The sequence below is a fragment of the Vidua macroura genome, chromosome 2 (assembly GCF_024509145.1).
Source record: "Vidua macroura isolate BioBank_ID:100142 chromosome 2, ASM2450914v1, whole genome shotgun sequence".
NCBI lineage: Eukaryota > Metazoa > Chordata > Aves > Passeriformes > Viduidae > Vidua > Vidua macroura.
The window spans coordinates 1057707-1078188 of NC_071572.1; the positions used below are offsets into that span (position 1 = coordinate 1057707).

Here is a 20482-nt window from a genome sequence, read left to right on the forward strand (position 1 = left end):
CAGTGTTCAAGCATTGCACTGGCATATGAGATTCTTGCTCCCTTCCTATGTGTTGTATAAAACTGCACTTTTTTATCCAGTGAAAGTGCAGACTGGAGACTTGGCTGTCACTGCTGTTGGGGTGAATTTCAGAAGTCAGAGCATGAGGAATTGCTTGTTAATCACAAATACCCTCTGCCATTTGAAAATATTCACTAACAAACCCTGCATTTATTTAAGAATAAAGAGAGAAGAGGAGTAGGGATTTCACCACTGCTGATGTCCCTGGGGGGAGAATGGATTCATCATCTCAAACCTGTGCTGCATTTTTGGCTGAATTAAAAATACATATTTCTTGTTGCATTTTCAGTAGTTTAAAACTGAAACAGAACTAAAGAGATTTTGTTTCACTGTAGGATAAGAGTTTTGGCACAGCTGGGGAAACTGTTGTTGTTGAAGAACTTCTTGAAGGAGAAGAAATTTCTGTAAGTGCATCTCACTGTAACACTTTGGTTCTAAATTGTTTGGGATTCACTAAGTGCCTTCACCTACAGTGTGGAGGATTTTAGCAGTTAGATTAAAACCATTCCCTGCTTATAAATAAAATTGTATTGGTTAGAGACAGCTGTGTGGTTTATTTTGGATCCTTGCTGGTTTTAGAATTAGCATTGTAAAATGGTTTTGAGCACTGCTCCCATTAGTCCAACATTACCCAGTTTGAGTGCACAACATCACCCAGTTCCAGAAGATGCCAGCAGCCTTGTTATTCTGGAGATACTGAGGATAAAAACAACTGCTGTATAAATAATTTATAAATCTTTCACAAGTAAATAGCTTTATCAGCAAGGAAAAGGAAGTCTTGAAAGAATGTAATGCCTTCCTTCCGGGGCAGGGGCTGGGAGGGGAAAGGAAAAAGTCATTTCCATCATTCAGTTTTTTAATTTTTTTTAAACCTTTTGAGTGTTTCTCTTCAGTGCAACTGCTGATGGTATCATTTTTCTAGGTTTTATTGATTTCTAAAGGAAGGTCACACAAAATGAGTCCCTGCTTCCTGAGGAAAAGGCAAATGCTTTGAACCCCATCATTTATTTTATCAGGGAGGCAGAGTTTATCCTCTTAAATATCCCTTTGTCACACTGAAAATCAACTCTGTCTGCACTAATTGCCCTTTAATTTTGACCATACCCAGGATTTTTGACTCTTGTCCTTGTTTCAGTGCCTGTGTTTCAGTGATGGTGTCACCATTGCTCCCATGCCCCCGGCCCAGGACCACAAGAGGCTGATGGATGGAGATGAGGGCCCCAACACAGGAGGGATGGGAGCTTATTCCCCAGCTCCTCAGGTGAGGAAGGCTTGATAAGGAAGGGAAAAGGGACTGATGAGGGGATGTTTCACTGCAGCTGTCCCTGACAGCCTGTGGGAATGTTTAATTCCAGCATGAGGAGCAGGAGGGGATGGAAAAAGAGCTGCCTAAAGCAGACATGGCCAAGTGAAATCCCAGCACTGAATTACTTGGAATTATAAAGTAGGCAGTGTTATGTCTGCAACCTTGTATTTGATTGGGATTTAAGTGTTGTGAGATGCTGCTCATCAGCACCAAGGGCCTAAACCCACAGTTTTGCTTTGTGCCAAACAAAGCTAATGGTGAATTTTGGCTGTGGCTTAAGGTAGTTTGGGGTTTGTTTGATAGGGCAGAAAACTTCTATTGGCAGAAATAGAGAGAAAAACATAGCTAGCTTTCCATTGGAGTGAGCAAGAGACCATCCAAGAATTCTGCTTGGCTCTCAAAAACACAAAACCAAGCCCTCCCTTTTTACAAGCACTGGTTTCTAATCCTTTTTTATTAGGTTTCTAAAGATTTGCTGCAGAAGATAAGAGAGACTGTTCTTCAGAAGACTGTTGATGGCATGAGGAAAGAAGGTGTCCCCTATTTGGGTAAGTACAAAACTTTGGGATTTTTAATCATAAGGAGAACAACCTTTTATTTTGCTTTTTCCTCTTTGTAGCCTAGCTCACACTGGAGGTTAAGGGAAACAGCTTTGATTTATTAAGAACTGGGTTTGATACCAGAGCCTTGATTCAGAGTCCATGGAAATCAACAGAGGTCATGAACAGGGGATAATTCCTCAAGTGAGGAGGAACAGAAAGGAAAATGTTCCAAAATAAGCTGTAAAATTGTGACAACTATTTCTGCCTGATTTCTTTTTACCCTTTCTCAAATTCACTGAGCACAGGTGGCAGCCTTTTAAACCCTGTTATCAACAGATTCAAAACAAGTGAGTTCCTGAGAGATCTTTTTGTATCATTTTCTGTTCTAGGTGTGCTTTATGCTGGATTAATGCTCACCAAAGATGGGCCTAAAGTTCTGGAATTTAACTGCAGATTTGGTGACCCAGAGTGTCAGGTGAGTTATTTTGTACAATTTGGCATTATGGGAGGAGTAAAATCTGTGACCATCTACCACTGTTGTTAACCAGATTTGGGGTGAATAATCAGAATTTTAAATCACCAAGACTTAAAATATTTGGGTTGTTTGTTGAAGGCAGAAGGTCTGTTAGGAAATTGTTCAATTCCAGAGAGCATTTCAGTAGGCTGGACTCAAGTCTGGGCTTTGCAAAGGTCAGCTTGAGACGAGCTCAGCACTTCCCTGTCTTTTCTGGAATGGATTCTGGATTTTTCCTTGCTCCCTGTTGACAAGTGGAACAAAACTCTTGATTTCTATTCTTCAGAACCAATTAAGTTCTTTGTCCTCACCCTTTCCTTTCCATATGCAGCAATTCTTTTACCCACAGAAATTCTCTCCAAGGACGAGTATTTTTAAGGGCTCTCACATTACACACTGCATGTCTGATGTGTGACAGTACAATATGTGGGCATATTTAATGCTGCTTTTACAGCTGCATTGGTGTCTTTTCAAGGCCAGGGGAGACAATGACCTCGTTTGATTTGCTGCTGTGTGTTTCTGCAGGTGATTCTGCCCCTGCTGAGGAGTGACCTGTACGAGGTTATGCAGGCAGTGATCAACAGGAGGTTGGCCAGCTCCATGCCAGCCTGGAAAGAGGACAGTGCAGCTGTGACTGTGGTCATGGCTAGTCAAGGCTATCCAGGGACATATCCCAAGGGTTTGGAAATAACAGGTAAATAGAGCAGGAGGAGCTGCAGGAGGCTCATTTCCCCCCCTGTTCTCTCCTGCTGCATGAAGGTGAATCGCTGGAACTGAGATTCATAGAAACCCTGGCTCTGGGTCAGCAAGAGCAGCTGAATTTTCACACACCTCAGTTGATTTTGGTGTATTTTCAGTCCTCCACGCTGTTGTTATTTGATATTGGCACAGCATTGATATTTAATACCTGCTGCAGTCAGGTGGTTCTGATCAGGGTTCTTGGGTCATGCTGATGCTGACCTTTTGTGCTCTGGGTGCCACTGAGGCATAAAACCCCAGCTGGAGTCAGATGTCAGCTAAACACCTCTTCCCACATCCCTAAGCACACAGGTAGACTTGTGTCTGCTCCAGAGGTACTTTTTACAGATTTATTCCCATTTCCCAGCAGGATCACCCTGACTTTGACTGTGGCTTTCAGACACGAAGTGCTCGATCTCTCTGCATTGAGAACATTCTAACCAACAGCTGATGTTTTTCACAACACCCACAGGGCTTGCTAAGGCCAAGCAGCTGGGCCTGGAGGTGTTCCACGCAGGCACAGCCCTGAAGGATGGCAGGGTGGTGACCAGTGGGGGCAGAGTGCTCACAGTCACGGCCATCAAGGAGGACCTGCCCACGGCGCTGCAGGAGGCCAACCTGGGAGTGGCTGCCATCCACTTCCAGGGGGCCATCTACAGGAGGGACATTGGCTACCGGGCCATAGCCTTCCTCAGGCAATCCAGGTAGATATTCCAAATCCCTGAAGTGGGAATAACGGGGCTGAAAAGGGTCTAAGCACATCCCTGCTAGATGTTAGTAACTGCTGTTGATATTCTGTGGAACTCCTGACAAGTTTTAACCCCATCCTTGTACTCAACCTCAGCAAGACCAGCCAAGGGAGGAATATTTTGAATGCCTGATCCATGTTTTTACTCTCCTAAATCTGAGTTAAACTACAGTGACAAGCACACAGGAATGACCTGTGTTGCTGCAGTTGTTAGGCCTGGTTTAGGGAAGGTCAGCTTCTGCTTCTTGGACTTTGGATCACAGCTTTTGCTCTGGGTTTGTCTTGTCCAGAAATCTGATTTTTAATATCATGAGATGTGGTCCTAGCCCCAACCTGCCAGAGCTCCAGGAGTGTTTGGACAGCACTGCCAGGGATGCCCAGGGAGAGATTTTTGGGGTGTCTGTGCAGGGCCAGGGCTTGGACTGCATGATTCCTGTGTGTTCCTTCCAGCTCAGGAGAGTCTGTGATTTTAAATATTAACAAAGTTCAAGGTGGCTTATTGGTTCTTTTTTAGCTTTTAGAAATGGTTAAAATTACCTTGAACCCCCTGCCTTGTTGGGATTTACATTTTACTGGCACAGCTGCCTAACAACAGGGTAGGATTCATCACTTCTTTCCATTCTCATTCCTTTCATTGGCACAGTATTTACTGTAAGACTCTGGAGATCATATGGGTGTGGGGTTTGTTTTGTTTTTTAATAGCAGGGACTCCCATTGTCTCTTTAATGTTCCTAAAAGCTTCTTGCAGTTTTTAAACTCATTTTTACCTAATAAGAAACTGCTCTGCTCCAATGAGCTCCCAACATACCTTTTCCCAAGGGCTTATTTTGTAGGCTGGGAAGCACTTCAGTGACAATTCTGCTGCTGCTGGCAGTGTATCCTGATTAGTATTTTGTAAAATTATGATCAATAAACTTCCTAAAAGAACAAGGGTGTTGGTATTTAGTCTTCTTTCTCTCTCAAGTGCTCTGCATCTGTTGGCAAATTGATGTGACAAGGTGGAACTGGGATTTGTAGCATTAAAAAAAAAAAAACAAAAAAACAACAGGTCAGTGAGGCAAGAGGAGAGACTTGGAGCAGTTCCCTCCCACACCGAGTTCCTGGGCCACAGCCAGCAGGGCTCCTGCCTGGAATGCCTGCCTGGAGGATCCCTGCCTGCACAGGGGGGCTCTTTGCAGTCGCTGCCCGGGGCACTGCCCTGGAGGCTGCTCCACCTTCTGCTCCTGAAGGGGCACAACAGGGATGCTTCAGTCCCAGAGCCCCAGACTGGGCTGGGTTGGAAAGGACCTTAAAGCTCATCCTGATCCTGCCATGGGCAGGGACACCTTCCACTCTCCCAGGGTGCTCCGAGCCCCAGTGTCCCACTTGGCCTCAGTGAAGGAAGGGGGATGGCTCTGCAAGTCAGGACTCACCTCCTCTTGGCAGCCTGGCAGGATTCAGTCCTGAGGCATTTCACCTCAGGAAAATAGCCAGAATGCTTCATAGAAAGTATTCCAGAAAATTCAAAGAATTAAAGATCAATTTAAAGGATCAAAGCGGATAACAACATAAAAAATCTAACAAATTGGAAATACTCCTAAAAACATGGTGCAGTTCTGGTGGACATTTATCATATTCAGACTGAAAGGGGCTGACTTTGATCTCTGGTTGTTGCAGGCTAATATTTCCTTGAGTCTTATTCACAGCCTGAACAGCTGCCTGGGGTAATTCTTGCCTTCTTGCCAGTTTTTGGGCAGGGGTGTGCTGTGAGTGCAGACACCTTTGGATTCTCCTGGCAACTTTTCTCCTGGGCCAGTTCTTCTAGCACTTGAAGTCTTATCAATTCCAGATATTCCAGCAATGATCTTCACAACAGAAATACCTTTGATCCTAAAAAAAACCCTCCCACATCTTAAAATAAGTTTTAATAGGCAGAGTACAAAAATATTTACTCCATTTAGTGCAGTTGTAGGCATTTGTGTCTGTCTCTGACTTTTTCAATGTTTGCTGAATTCTTGACCTGGTTCCTGGGATGGGGTTTGTGGATTAACTGATTTTTTTTTTTGTTCAGCTGAGTCAATTTTAAATGGGTTTCAGTTGTTTTGTTGTATTTGTCCTTGTTAATCAACACCCTTAGAATTTAAACTTCAGGCTGAATCCCATCCACAGGAGAGAGAAAACAGGGATGGATCTAAAATAGGGATGCACCTGGTTCATGCCATTGACAGCCTGAGAATAACAACTGCTTAACTGGCACGAGCTGTGTTTGCTGGAGTGAAAAGTCATTAAAGTCCCTGTCCCCAGCATGGAAAGGTCCTTCTGTAAATAAGAGCTGGTGTTTCGTGTCCCCAGGGAGCTGTGGGGACACACAGGTGACACCAGTTTGTACCAGTGTGCTGATCTTACATAAACCCCACCCAGAGCTTACATCTTCGAGATTCCTGAGCCCCACCTTAGGAACCTGGGTCTTTTGAAGGAAATATATTTAATGTTCTTTAACAGAAAGCCCGTTGAAGTAAGAAAGAGGCATGGCTGCTTCTGTGGTGGCATCATTCCAGTGATAAGGAGAGGCAACCTTTAACTGCAGCTGTAAAATCCTGGGGGTTATTGATTCACCTCAGACTTGTGGGTGGAAAAGTGACTTGAGCTTAGCCCTGCTCTGAGCCAGCTGTGCTTTTTTGTGCTTGGTTTGGTTTGGAGCTTTCCCACTGACACCTCAAGGCCTGGAGGTTGCACTCAGAGCTCTGGGCTGGGGACAAGGTGGGGCTCAGTCACAGCTTGGATTCCATGAGCTGTGTGGATTCAAACCTTGCAAAATCAGGTCTATTCTACCTTGTTGTCAGGGCTTTGGTTGCTGGTTTTATTTTGGGATTTGACTGTGTGATCCCAGTGCTCTGATACCATCTTCAAAAGTCTGGAATTATCCACGTACTGCTCCTGGCAGCGCCTCCTCACACAGCAGGATGGGATTCTGCACAGTTCATCCACTCAGGCATGTAAGGAAGTAAATATTATTTGAAAATACATTCATTTTTCCCCACTCTTCCAGAGGCCTGACTTACAAGAACAGTGGGGTGGACATTGAAGCAGGGAACGCTTTGGTGCAGAAGATCAAACCCTTTGCTGCAGCCACATCCAGGTCAGGTAAGACAGGAACCCTCTGCTCCTGCTTTGGTCACTTGGCAGTGAGGTTTACCAGTTGATCTTGATAAAAAGCTCATATTTATGTGTCCTGCCTGTTTCTAGATGACACAAGAAAACCTGTGGTAAGCAAATGCCTGTGATTTTATTCCAAATGCACAGCTTTTAATCCCCAAATGGCTCTAAACTCCACCTCCTGAATGCCAGGAGTGTTAGAGGGCACAGTTCAGCACTGTGTAAGGATAAATGCAAGCAAAAATTTCACCACTAAGTACTGAGTTTGATTCCATGGATTATTATTTTTTGCACAGTGAACTCCATCATTTGGGGGGATGAATGTTTAGAAAGGTTATGAAATGTAGAATTCCTGAGATAGATGTGGAACACACCTCCTTTGCTTCATTGAATCAGCATGGATTCATCCTTGTTTCTGGATGTTTTTGGGGATTGTTTTTGGGATTGTTTTTGGGGTTCAGGCACATCTTGCTCTAGCAAGTCCTTGTAATTCTTTGGACAGATTAAAAATATTCATTTATGAAGTGGCCTTTCTATTTCAAATTAACTGAGAACCTTCTAATGAAGTCAGGTATACATAGAGGGGAAAATATAGATTTTCTCACACCAGTACAACAATCTTACCACAATTTCTCCTGTGTTTCACAGGAACACTTAGTGCAAGGGGGAAATCTGTCAGTTACAGAATTATTGACTGCTCAGTCACAAAGTTGGGGATTTTTAGGCTTAGGCTAATGCTAAATTAAAAAGACAAAGCCAACCTAAGCAGATTAGGAGCTCCTCAGTGAAGAGCTTCTAAATAACAGAGAAAAGTTTCCTGGTGACAAAGCAAAGTGTTGTTGCCAAACCTTGGAGAGAATTTGTGGTGGAGATGCTGGAGAAGCCCCTGGGAGTAAAGCTGGGCTGTTTCTCTTGTTTCCTGGCTGGCAGGCTGCAATGCAGAGCTTGGAGGCTTTGCTGGGCTCTTTGACCTGAAAGCAGCTGGTTACACTGATCCCATCCTGGTGTCTGGAACCGACGGCGTCGGCACCAAACTCAAGGTAAGGTGGAAATCCGTGCCAAAGAAGGAAAAACAGCACAGAAGGGAAAATGTCCTATCAGAAAACAGAGCTGTCTTGTAAAAATACCTATTGGTATTTCTAAAAAGGCGATGGAAACTGAAATTGCCCTTCTTCAGGCAAAAGAATTAAATACCTGTAAACAGCCAGAAGTTGATATGATAATATCAACTATCAGAAGTTGATATGGTAATATCATCAGTAAATATCAGAAGTTGATAAGATGCCTAAAATAACTGGGTTTTAAATATTAGGAATATAATCAGGAATTTTGTTTCACAAAGGCAGCATCTCCACCCTCAAAAAAGATTAATTGGTGGGGAAAAACATTTAATCCCACGTTTGCTGTTGTGTTTGGGCTGCAAGGAAGCCCTTTTGCAGCACAGTTTCCTTCTCAGTGCCTTTTGGATTTGCCAGTGGAGACAGGAATGATTCCTGAAGAGAGTTAGGAGATGATAATAAACAAAGCTGCTCCTCAACACCTGGAAGGGTTTTGGTCCATTGCTCACAGACTCTGCTCCTGATTTCAGTCCCTTCCAGCCCCTGCCTCGTGTTCCAGGGGCCCAGAGCTGATCCCAGGCTTCTCCCCATGTCTTGCAGATTGCACAGGAGTGCCAGAAACACGACACCATCGGGCAGGACCTGGTGGCCATGTGTGTCAATGACATCCTGGCCCAGGGAGCTGAGCCCCTCTTCTTCCTGGACTATTTTGCCTGCGGCAAACTCGACGTGGAAGTGGCTCAGGGCGTCATTGCAGGAATTGCTGATGCCTGCAGGAAAGCTGGATGTGCTCTTTTGGGTAGGAACACTTCTCGAGGGGATCTGAAAAATCTTCTGCAAGGTCTTTTAGTTGGTTTTAATGTAGCTGGCTTCCTACTCCTTGGAAGAATCTGGGAGGAGTAAAAAAGCAAAGTGTTCCGTGTCTTTGCTTTCAGGGAACTTAATCTGAATCACAGTGGAAGGAGACAGTACTTTAAAAGTTTAGGTTAAATTTAGATTAGGTTTAGTTACAGATTTGGGTTAGATGTTGAGAAAAGGTTCTGTCCTTTTTTCCAGTTTTTTAGGGAAGTTAGGAACAAGAGTCCTTTCTCAGTGGGTGTCATTTTGGGTCTGTTTATAAGATTTGAACAAGAAGCTCTTTATACCCTGGTTTACTCTTTTCCTGCATGAACTGTTGGTCAGCTTTATGTTTGTTTTAAGGTGTTCTCTACATTTATCAAATATAATCACCCCATTCATGCTGCAGCAAGGTCTGTGTTAGGTGAGACCTTGTGATGAAACCACCAAAATGTCAAGATTTTATTTCCATTTCAAGACTTTCAAACTCCACAGGCCCTTCTGCAAGAGCTGAACCTTCAGCTCAACAAATTTAACTCATCACCCCACTGATAGTGAGGGGGTGAGGGCTCATCTCTTGCCTGGTTTTACACAATTAACTGTGGATTTAAGTGTTGGGTGGCCAAGCACTTCTCCCCATTTTGCCTCTTGGCTCCTCCATCCTCCTTTTGATCCAGCCCTTATTAAATACAGCTGAAATACCAGGACTGAAAAAAGCAGGTGAAGCTGGAGCACAGGGCAAGGAGTGAAAAGTTGGAAGAGAGGAGAAAAAGGCAGGATTTTACCCAGAGCAGCTGTGGCTGCCCCTGGATCCCTGGCAGTGCCCAAGGCCAGGCTGGACACTGGGGCTGGAGCAGTGTGGAACAGTGGGAGGTGTCCCTGCCAGGGTGGAATGAAACGAGCTTTAAAATCCCTTCCAACCCAAACCACTCTGGGATTCTATGATGAAAGCCAGGCTTTTTCAGCACCTCTTTGCTGTGTTTTTGCTCCCCAGGAGGAGAAACGGCCGAGATGCCGGGGATGTATCCCCCCGGCGAGTACGACCTGGCCGGCTTCGCCGTGGGGGCCGTGGAGAGAGGGCAGATGCTGCCCCAGCTGGACAGGATCACTGAGGGGGACGTGGTCATTGGGGTGGCATCTTCTGGGGTCCACAGCAACGGCTTCAGCCTCGTCAGGAAGATCGTGGAGAAGTCCTCCCTGGATTTCTCCTCCCGCGTCGGTGTCTCCGGGGATCAGACACTGGGTACTGCTTCCTCCTGAGCTTCCCAACAGCTGGCACAGTTATTTTGTCTGGGCCTTTGAAACTTTTCTCAGGCACAAAAAAGAAAATCATTCCGTCTTTAGCGTGTTTTCATCTTCTTCTTTTCCTGGGAGTCAGGGAAGAAAAAGGGAGGGGGATAAATAATTAATTGTGAGCTAAAAAAAAAGGTAGAACCTTGTGTTTCTCTTTAATACAATGCTCATTCCTATCCAAATTGCTGTTTTGAGATTTCCCCCATTTTGTATCGATTCCCATTTCTCTCCATGCTTTTTCCCTCTCCCCTGGGCAGGAGAACTCCTGTTAACCCCAACCAAACTCTACAGCAAGACTCTGCTGCCTGTGCTGCGCTCGGGCCACGTCAAAGCCTACGCCCACATCACTGGAGGGGGCCTGCTGGAAAACATCCCCAGAGTTCTCCCAGAGTCCTTTGGTGTCGTTTTAGGTGAGAGAGAAGGAAACTGTGGAAAAATCCTCATGTTAATGTGGATTGCTGGGGAAGCCTGTGGCCACACCAGCTGATTTGTGCTGTAGGAGCTGGGCTTGTCTGTCTAGAAATGTTTGAGTTTTTCCTTGTACCTGAACCAGAGCCAGTGAAAACTCTTTGTGGTGGAAAGACTGCTCCCCATAGAATTCCCTCCCCTTGTGGTGTTTGGGATTGGATTTCTTAGGACACTTGCAAAAAGAAAAGAACCTTACCAGCAATCCCAAGTCAGCTGTTACCATTTGCAATTCCCTACGAAATTACTGCTAATTAAATGATACTTATGAAGTTTTCAGTTAGCATTCAGAGGTGATTGTGAGCTCAGGGACAGCTCCTGCTGTTTGGCTTCATTAATCCTCAGCACTCTCCCCTCAGGTGTGCTGGAAAAGGGTTTCACTGCTGGGGAAGGTGAGGCATGGAAAGGGAAATGGCTGGCACAGGTTGTGAGAGCTCACGGGGTTGTACAAGAAAATAAGGAATTCATAGTGAGTTCTGAACTCAAGAACTGCACATAAATAATTTCCCACTTGTCCACTGATAAATATTTATGTGTATGTGCACCTCTGCTCTGGGGCCAGGCTGGGAGAGCTGGGGGGGCTCACCTGGAGAGGAGAAGCTCCAGGGAGAGCTCAGAGCCCCTGGCAGGGCCTGAAGGGGCTCCAGGAGAGCTGCAGAGGGACTGGGGACAAGGCCTGGAGGGACAGGAGCCAGGGAATGGCTCCCAGTGCCAGAGGGCAGGGCTGGATGGGAGATTGGGAACTGGGAATTGTTCCCTGGCAGGGTGGGCAGGGGCTGGGATGGAATTGCCAGAGCAGCTGGGGCTGCCCCTGGATCCCTGGCAGTGCCCAAGGCCAGGTTGGACACTGGGGCTGGAGCAGCCTGGGACAGTGGGAGGTGTCCCTGCCATGGCAGGGTGGCACTGGGTGGGCTTTAGGGTCCCTTCCAACACAAACCAGTCTGGGATTCCATGAATCTGTAGAAATTGTGATAGAACCATTTTAAAAGAGAACATGACAAGAGAGAAATTTCCTGTCCTTGGAATTCCTTTCCAGGGCCTTGCCCAGAAGCATTTTTGTGCTGCTGTAAATCATCCTCACCTGGTTGGAACTGGGGCAGTGGGGGATTTTTGTGACAGATCTTTGCCTCTTTAATACCCCAATAATTGTAGTCCAATTTCCACTCTTGATCTGTATTTTCAATTCTCTTCAGATGCTCTCACCTGGAAGATCCCTGAAATCTTTTGCTGGCTCCACAAGGAAGGGAACCTCTCTGAGGAGGAGATGGCTCGGACCTTCAACTGTGGGGTCGGGGCAGTGCTGGTGGTTCAGAAGGACATGGCCCAGCAGGTCCTCAGGGACATCCAGGCACACGAGACCGCCTGGCTCATCGGCAGAGTGGTGTCCCTGCAGAAAGGTGATTGCAGCTTCATTTTCCTTGAGGGGAAATCAATCAGAAAGAAAGAGCTGAGGGAAATTCCCTCGCTTGTGAGTTTTCCTGAGGTGAAAACCTCTGCACTGGCACTTCCCTGACTTTTTTGTGGGGGTATTGAACTGACAGTTCATTAATGCCTTCCATGGGTGCTTTTCTCCTCTCTCTGTTTCTCCCTTTACTGATACTTTGTTTTTGCTGGTTTTTGGGTTTTTCCTTGTACCTGCTCAGGCTCTGACAACGTCAAAGTCCTCAATCTCCATCGGGCCCTGCAAGCAAACAGGTCCCTGTGTGTGCAGAGCCATATCCAGGGCAAGATCCAGACAGGCAAAATGAAGGTTGCTGTCCTCATCTCTGGAACAGGTGAGTTCTGCTCTTTGCTGCAGTGGAAACCAGCCTGTGGAGAAGGCAACTTCAGCTTGGGTTTAAAATCCCTGCAGTTCTCCATGGGCACTCTGGTAGGCTTCTAGCAGGCAGGAGAGATGTTGTGCCTGGGTTGATGTCAGTCACAAACCTCTTTTAACCTCTGCTGCAAACTGAATTGCATCTGTGTTCAGTTCATCCCCAGACCTCTGCATGTGTCCAGATTCAGGCTCCCACTCTGGTGCCCTGTAGGAACAGCAGCATCATTTCACAGAGAGATCAGAATTTCTTCTTGCCATGTAGGCACTCCAACTGTTCTATTTCCAGTATTCCCAATCACTAAGACCACCAATCCAGTGCTATAAATTACAGTTTCCAAGTGCAGCTGCCAGGAAAGGCCTTCAGCTGTCTGCATCAGCTCCCAGCAAGATCAATTAAAAAAGGATTAATGTTTCATCAGAGATGTTTGGTTTGGTCTCCCCCACAGTGCTGCTTATTTAAAGCCTCTTCCAGCTGTTCTTTCTATTTATTCTCAGTATCCCTGAGTTATTTTCTCTCCCCCAGGCACAAACCTGGAAGCTCTCATCAACAGCACGAAGAAAGACACCAGCTATGCACAGATAGTTCTGGTTATCTCCAACAAACCTGGTGTGGAGGGGCTGAGGAAAGCTGAGAGAGCTGGGATTCCTACAAGGGTAAGCATTTCCTTTTTGTGATTAGCCACCATTGGCTGGGACTCCAGCAGGAAGGTGCTGATGAGTTTTCTGGGGTAACACATGGGCTGAGAGGGAGCCTTGGCTTTTCTTTTTTGGTCTGTGGTGAACTTGTGCCTAGGGGCAAAGTAGCTGACAGCAAAATCCTTCCTTTTCTCCTCCTCTGCCAGCAATCCTGATGCTGTGGGGACAATTGTTACATTAAACCAGCATAAAACTTTCAGTTACAGCTTAAACTTTGTCAGTTGTTTGACTGTAGGGCACACTGAAGTACCAACCTATTTGATGTGAATTTAATTTTAAAATCACCTGGTGGTTCATTTGAATGGACTAGAGAGGTCACACTCAGTGGGACCTTCCTCTGACTCCCTGGATATTGCCTCAGGCTCTCCAGAATCATTCCCAGTGCTCCCTGAGCTTCCATGGATTTTGTGTGCCTTGCCTTTGTGTTGCAGATCTGAAATGATCCTGTTGTCACTTGGAAACCTTTTACAGTCACTTTTCACTGCTGAATACAGACACGGGGAAATTGAGGCCCAGAGCTTTGCTCCTTGAATAGTGCTGGGATCTGTGCTGGTGCTCCAGCTCCTCCTTGGGAGGACACAAAGGGCACGAGGGAAATGTGGTGGGAAGAACAAACAGAATCACAGGCACAGACTGGCTTGGCTGGGAAAGGACCTGAGAGCCCATCCAGTGCCAACCCCAAGGTTTTTATCAGGAAAAAAAATCAGTGTGGGAGAGCTGATGGCCCTGGGGGTTCAGCTGTGGAGGGAGGGGTGGGACAGGCACAGGGGCAGAGGCTGCTTCAGCCCAGGGCTGGGCTGGGCTCTGCTCCCAGCCCCTGCTGTCCCTGTCACCTGGGCAGCCCTGGCTTTTCCCAAACCACCCCGGGGCCCTGGTGGCCATTAACAGGTGCTTCTCTTGAAGACTGGGTGCTCCAAGTTAGGTAGTGCTGCCTTCTTCCTGCCTAAATTAGGGGATATATCCTGGATGGAAAACACACAACTCAGCCTGGGAGAGCTGAGGGTGCTCACCTGGAGAAGGGAAAGCTCCAGAGCCCCTGGCAGGGCCTGAAGGGGCTCCAGGAGAGCTGCAGAGGGACTGGGGACAAGGCCTGGAGGGACAGGAGCCAGGGAATGGCTCCCAGTGCCAGAGGGCAGGGCTGGATGGGAGATTGGGAATTGGGAATTGTTCCCTGGCAGGGTGGGCAGGGGCTGGGATGGAATTGCCAGAGCAGCTGGGGCTGCCCCTGGATCCCTGGCAGTGCCCAAGGCCAGCTTGGACACTGGGGCTGGAGCAGCCTGGCACAGTGGGAGGTGTCCCTGTCATGGCAGGGGTGGGAATGGGATGAGCTTTGAGGTCCCTTCCAACCCAAACCAGTCTGGGATTCTGGGATTCCATGATTATGGGGTAGGGGCTGGTTTAGGAGTTCATAATCAGCCTTTTTTCCAAGATTTTCTGGTGTAGTTTTTGCCAAGATTCAACTGCCAGAGGCCTCGAAGTGGGTGAAATCTTTGGAAGACTTCAGGATGGCTTAAAGCCCTGCGTTTGTAGGGTGTTCCAGGGTGTCCAAGTGCTGGGATCCAGAGCTGTGGGCTTATCAAGCCAAACCTGTTTGTTCCAATGATCCCTCTCTGTGGGGAGGAGCGCAGGCTCCACTCTGTCTGTCAGCTGTCCACTGAGGAGCTGCTCTTCCTGCTGGAATTGCCACCACATCCATACTCCTGTGTTTTGGGCTGCCCCAGGTGGTTGAGCACACGAGGTACCAGAGCCGCACGGAGTTCGACAGCGCCGTGGACAAAGTCCTTGAGGAGTTCTCGGTGGAGCTGATCTGCCTGGCCGGGTTCATGCGCATCCTTTCGGGTCCTTTCGTCAAGAAATGGGAAGGTGAGCACACCTGGGGTGGCTGTGCATGTGCACAAAGGCATTTCAGAGGTTGTCACCAGGAAAAAGTGAGAGGCCACCAGGTGAAACACGATGATCTCCAAGGTCCCCTTCCAACCATGGCCATCCCAGGATTCTGTGAAATGAGACTCTTCCCCTCTTGTAAAGAAAAGGATGAGAGGGAAAAGCAGTGCACTTGTGCAGAGGCTGAAGGAAGCCAAGGGCAAACACAAGTCTGGTAGTCTTTGATTTCTTAGGAAATATTTTTAAAAAGGCTGTGAAGGCTTTGGGCCTCTGCACACAGGGGCTGCAGGGCAGAGGTAAGCACCCAGCCTCTGAGGATTCCTTCCCCTGACAGAGGAGCTGCTCTGGATCCTTGTAAAACCTCCAAACTGGGCAGCATTTTGCAGTTTTGGGTAACAAGCCCTGGCCAATCCCAGGCCACATGCCATGAGTCCATGGATGGGGTGTTCCACAGGCAGATCCAGGCTGTGCTTGCCCAGAATATTCACAGTGACTCCACTCTACTTATCTTTTAGTTTTCCAGCTCCTTGAGAGGCAGGTAATACCTTCAGGGCCTGCTCTCCTGCCCCAGCTGCTACTTTTCTTTCCTCCTGTGTTTCCCAGGGAGTCCTGAGCACACAGAGCAGCTGCTGCTTGCTCTGCTTTGGGGCCAGGGTTACAGCCTGGTCAGCCTGTGCCTTGCAGCTTTCGCTGCTCTTTGGTGACTTTTGTGTTCCCCTGGGTGTGCCAGGAACATTTCACACCTGAACTACTTTTCAAACCTCTCTTTAAAATCAGTAGAGCAAAGCAGGCACTCCTGAGAGGCCTTGCTGTGGTTTTGAAGCTGTCAGGTGAAACCAGTCAGGTGAACTGGTTTTGTTTGTCTCCACTCAGGGTCCAGAGATGGAAATGCCTGTGCTGTGGGCAGAACCTCTCACTCCAAGGGATGTGTTTGGAGCAGACAGTCTCTGTAGAGGCCAGGAAAGAACTTCCTCTAGTGCAGAATCTTGTACAAATAAGGATGTTAGTGCCTTCTGATTCAGGGACAGAGCACCGACGGTTGTCCTGCACAGTGCAGGATTTGCTTTACCTGCATGACTGGTGTGAGAGAAAAGGAAAGACTTTTTCCAGACAGAAGAGCTAAACTCATCTTTTAAATGTCCAGAACTGGATTGAGCTTGAAAACCTGAGCTGGGACCAGGAGATGTGAGCTCAGACATTGAGCTCAGCTCAGGGAGCTGGGCCAGCTGCAGGACCCTGTCCTGGCCATGCCTGGCCACTGACCCCCCCAGAATTATCCAGGAAGAATCAATTCCTGCTGCTGCTTTGGTCAAAGCTGCTCTTTTTATTTCTCTCTCAGTCACAAGGACACTGAGTAGGAATTATGAAACTTAACAGCCCTGAAATGTGAATTATAGCTGTTAACAAAGGACAGGTTAAAGTGTTAATTGTGAATGTTAACAAAGGACAGGTGAAAACAGAACCAAACAAACCCAAGCAAACAGGAACCCACGTCCCATTCTGATGGGAAATGGAGGCAGAAGAGCAGGGTGGTGTTTCCAGCCCACTGTCCCTGAAACCTTTTGGGCTCAAGTCACAGGGAGGGAGATGCTGATGCTTAAAAAGACGTTTATTTAGATATAAAGTGTATCTGAGACATTGCTGGACACCAGGTGGGACGTTTGCCTCCTGTAACTTGCCCAGATCTCCATGGGCAGGGAGTCTCCGAGGTGCTGCCAGGAAGAGAGGAGAGTAGAATGGAGATAATAGAAAGAATTAAATAAATAAAATAATAGTAATAGAAACCCTGGAGAAAAGGAGGCTCAGGGGGGACCTTGTGGCTCTGCACAGCTCCTGCCAGGAGGGGACAGCCGGGACAGGGCTCAGAAAAAGGGACAGGAGGAGAGTGAATGGCCTCAGGCTGGGCCAGGGCAGGCTCAGCTTGGCCAGCAGCAGGAATTTCCCCATGGAAAGGCTGCTCAGGCCTTGGCAGGGGCTGCCCAGGGAGCTTTGCAGTGCCCATCCCTGCAGGTGTCCCCTGGAGGTGGCACTCAGAGCTCTGGGCTGGGGACAAGGTGGGCACGGGGCACAGCTGGCACTGCATGGGCTGGGAGGGCTTTTCCAGCCCCAGGGATTTTGTGATCAAAGAAGGACAAGATCCTGAGGGAAGGGACAGCTACATCACCAATTAGTCATTATTAATCCCTGGGGAAATGTGTTTAGCCATTAATTGTAACTGCACTCTGCTATTTCAGACACAGACACCGCAGCACTTGGGGCTGGCATCTTCAAAACTTGTGAAAAATCCTATTCACAAATGATTTTTTTTTCCTCTGTTGGTTACCGCCCTGTGAGCAGCCTAAAAGTGCTAAAAGTCAATAACCTCAGCTCTGCTTTCCCAGGGAAAATCCTGAACATCCACCCGTCCCTGCTGCCGTCCTTCAAGGGAGCGCACGCGCACAAGCTGGTGCTGCAGGCCGGGGTCAGGGTCACGGGCTGCACCGTGCACTTCGTGGCTGTGAGTACCTCCTGCAGTCCTGCAGTCCTGAAACCTTTTGGGCTCAAGCCCAAAAGATGTTCCCTTTGAACCTCTGCACCTCCCTGGCTCTCTGTAATCCTGCCCTTGGAACGTTCTCACCTCAGAGCCTGCTGGGAACAGCCTAAACCCTTGTGTTTGATGGCCTGCCCTCTGTGTTCAGAACTTTGTATCTAGGGGAGGTGGAGATTTTATTGTGACCGTACACTGCTGTAGTTTGCTGGCTCTGGAGAAGGAATGGAAATGGATAATTTGTTTAAGCTTTCCCTAAGAGAACTTCTTCCCTAAGCATCCCACTGCTGCCTTCCATCCACTGGTGTGGGGGAATAGTTAATATAAGGCCTTGGCTAAGCCAAAGGCTTTATTAAATGTGGCCCAGAGTTCCTGGATTTTATCCTAAACCTGCCTTGTTTCTTGCTTTCAAGAAAAAGTTCAAATAGAAACAAACAAACAAACAAAAATCCCACTGGAAATGGCACAAGATTTGTTAAAGAGTAATCTGATGTTTGTGGGAACAGAGAAAAATTTGACAATTTATGCTGGTCAGACCCTAAGTAAAGAAAGAGCAGAGGTCTCTCAGCTTCAGAGCCACATTTTTTCAGGCCAGGGATCATTGGTTCCCTTTTGGTCACTTCTCAGGGTTGAAAGGTCTCTCCTCTGGCTCCCCTCTCCCTCTGCTGCTGGAATCTGTCTCAGGATTTTTGCTTTCCCTTGGGAAAAGAGGGTGGAATAATTTTTCCTGATAGAAGGGAAAACTGCATTCTTCTCTCTATGCCATGACTTGGGGGTTCTCTGTGTGGCAGCTCCTGAGGAACAAGCCCTGCCCAGCAGGGATCTGCCCCAGCAGTGTTCCAGGGAAGATCTCCTGGATCCCTGTCCCAGCTCCGTGCAGCCCTTGGCTCATTCCCCCTCTGGACTGAATGTCCTGCCCAGCCCAGCCCCTCCTGTCCCTGGCTAATGGCTTTTCTGGAATAGAACTGTTGCTCCCTGCTGTTCTGACTCCCTCCTGCTCTCCTCTGAACCCTTCCCAGACCACAGTCAGCCCCAGCACCTGCTCTCCTCATCACACTGATTTATTAAAGAAATATGGATATTGATCTAGCACCAATATCCAACTGTGATGGACAAAAACTCTCTGACAGTTTAAAGTTAGAAAGTGTATGTTCATTGCGGCGCCGGGCAGCGTGCGGGACAGCTCCCAAATGCACACTGCACCTTTCCAATGATTGCAGAGTCCTTTTATCCACACCAGAACTGAATACCCAAAACACAAACACATATTCATCATTTAGTACATCCCATTCCTCACTTCCTATGCTAATCATTCCCAAAGCTATTAGGCAAGTGTGGTTTGTTCCTTGAAATGGGTCGGTGGTCCCTTTCATGGGGAGGGGTCCCAAAATGAGGAAGTAAATGAAGCCTTCCTCATTCTGACCTTTCTACCTTTTCAATGCAAATATGACAAAATGAACCTTGGTAGAACTCCCATTCCCTGTCCTCAATTGGTTTCAGAACAGAGGAGGCCCACAATTGTCTCATGTTCCTAAAAGCTGTTTGTCAGTTTCTATATTCTTCTTTATAAACCCAGCTAACTAAACATGGTGTTGACAAGCAATCAATTTTTAGTTAACTACTAACTCTTAACTTCATCAAGGCCTACTCATTTATTTTAATTAACTCTAGTAATGCTTACCTCTAACTAAAATCTTAGCTCCTCTAAAATCTCTAAATCCCTTAAAGTTTGTGTTTCACCACCATCCCAAATCCCCACCAGATCGCCGAGGCACCGGGGCATCCCGGGCCTCCCCTCCTGTGCCAGCCCTGACCTCGGTGTTGCTGTTGCTGTTGCAGGAGGAGGTGGACGCCGGGGCCATCATCTTCCAGGAGGCCGTGCCGGTGAAGCTGGGCGACACGGAGGCCACGCTGGCCGAGCGGGTGAAGGAGGCCGAGCACCGCGCCTTCCCCGCCGCGCTGCAGCTCGTGGCCAGCGGCGCCGTGCGCGTGGGCGAGGCGGGCAAGATCGTCTGGAAGTAGAGCCGAGCTCCAGCAGGGCCTGCCATGGCCCAGCACAGGCTCTGCCCTTCCCCTGCCCCGCACGGTTCAAGGTTCAAATCCCAGGAAAGCCACCAATGGGAATTTCGGGGCTGTTCCCAGAGGCTGCGGCAGTGGCTCCTGTAAGTGCGTCCTAATTTTAATCGCTTCCTTGGCCAACATTTTAGGTTCTCTCCGTCGCTTTCCTAACAACCCAAATGCAGCCAGGTGGGTCTGAGCAGCCCTGGGGTGGACTGGAGACAACGCTGGAGACCCTTTCATACAAAATCACAAGCAATGGACTGGCAGCTGGGAAGCGTACGAGCCTTTTTCACTCGGCCTGTCTCCAGCAGAGGGATTAACTGACACTTTTGCCAGGTGGGGAATATCCAGCTGTGGAAGTGCTGGGGAATATCCAGCTGTGGAAATGCTGGTGAATATCCAGCTGTTTGCCAGCCATCAGGGCTGTTCCCTAACGGGGACCCTCCTTGTGCTGGGAAGTGTTGCTGAGGGAAACTGCGATGGAAGAGAGACAAAGGCAGAAACCTGCACTCTAAAAACCTCATCAAACCAGGAAAAACTGGCCTCCCAAAACACCAATTTTTGGATTTTTCTCCATTTGCTTCCTGGTTTGATGGTGGTGGATCTCATCTGGCCCAGACTTGACACACGCTGTCATTTCCAAACCTGAACCTGCTGTCTGTCAGATGCCAGCAGGATTCAGTGTCTGCTGCCCCTTTTTTCCTCAGCATTCCCACGTGAATTCCCACAAATTCCCCTCAGATTCAGGGTTTTATTTTTTTACATGAGCAGAAAAAAAAATGTCCTTGGCTTGTGAAACATT

General features: G+C 47.7%; 1 protein-coding gene across 3 annotated transcripts in view; it reads left to right on the forward strand.

Moving 5' to 3' along the window:
* The window catches only part of GART (phosphoribosylglycinamide formyltransferase, phosphoribosylglycinamide synthetase, phosphoribosylaminoimidazole synthetase), a 32126-nt gene extending 11644 nt beyond the window's left edge, over positions 1-20482 (forward strand). For 2 of the 3 annotated variants that reach the window (XM_053970103.1, XM_053970102.1), the window contains exons 6-22: positions 396-464; positions 1196-1321; positions 1827-1914; positions 2298-2383; positions 2948-3116; positions 3633-3864; positions 6937-7031; positions 7974-8083; positions 8702-8900; positions 9933-10181; positions 10489-10641; positions 11890-12093; positions 12340-12471; positions 13036-13166; positions 14930-15071; positions 17474-17589; positions 19459-20482. In XM_053970103.1, coding sequence (XP_053826078.1) covers positions 396-464; positions 1196-1321; positions 1827-1914; positions 2298-2383; positions 2948-3116; positions 3633-3864; positions 6937-7031; positions 7974-8083; positions 8702-8900; positions 9933-10181; positions 10489-10641; positions 11890-12093; positions 12340-12471; positions 13036-13166; positions 14930-15071; positions 17474-17589; positions 19459-19641 — 2484 coding nt within the window. In that variant the 3' untranslated portion in view covers positions 19642-20482. Of the gene's footprint in view, positions 1-395; positions 465-1195; positions 1322-1826; positions 1915-2297; positions 2384-2947; positions 3117-3632; positions 4833-6936; positions 7032-7973; positions 8084-8701; positions 8901-9932; positions 10182-10488; positions 10642-11889; positions 12094-12339; positions 12472-13035; positions 13167-14929; positions 15072-17473; positions 17590-19458 lie in introns of those variants that run through there. The other variant, XM_053970104.1, reaches the window with a different exon arrangement.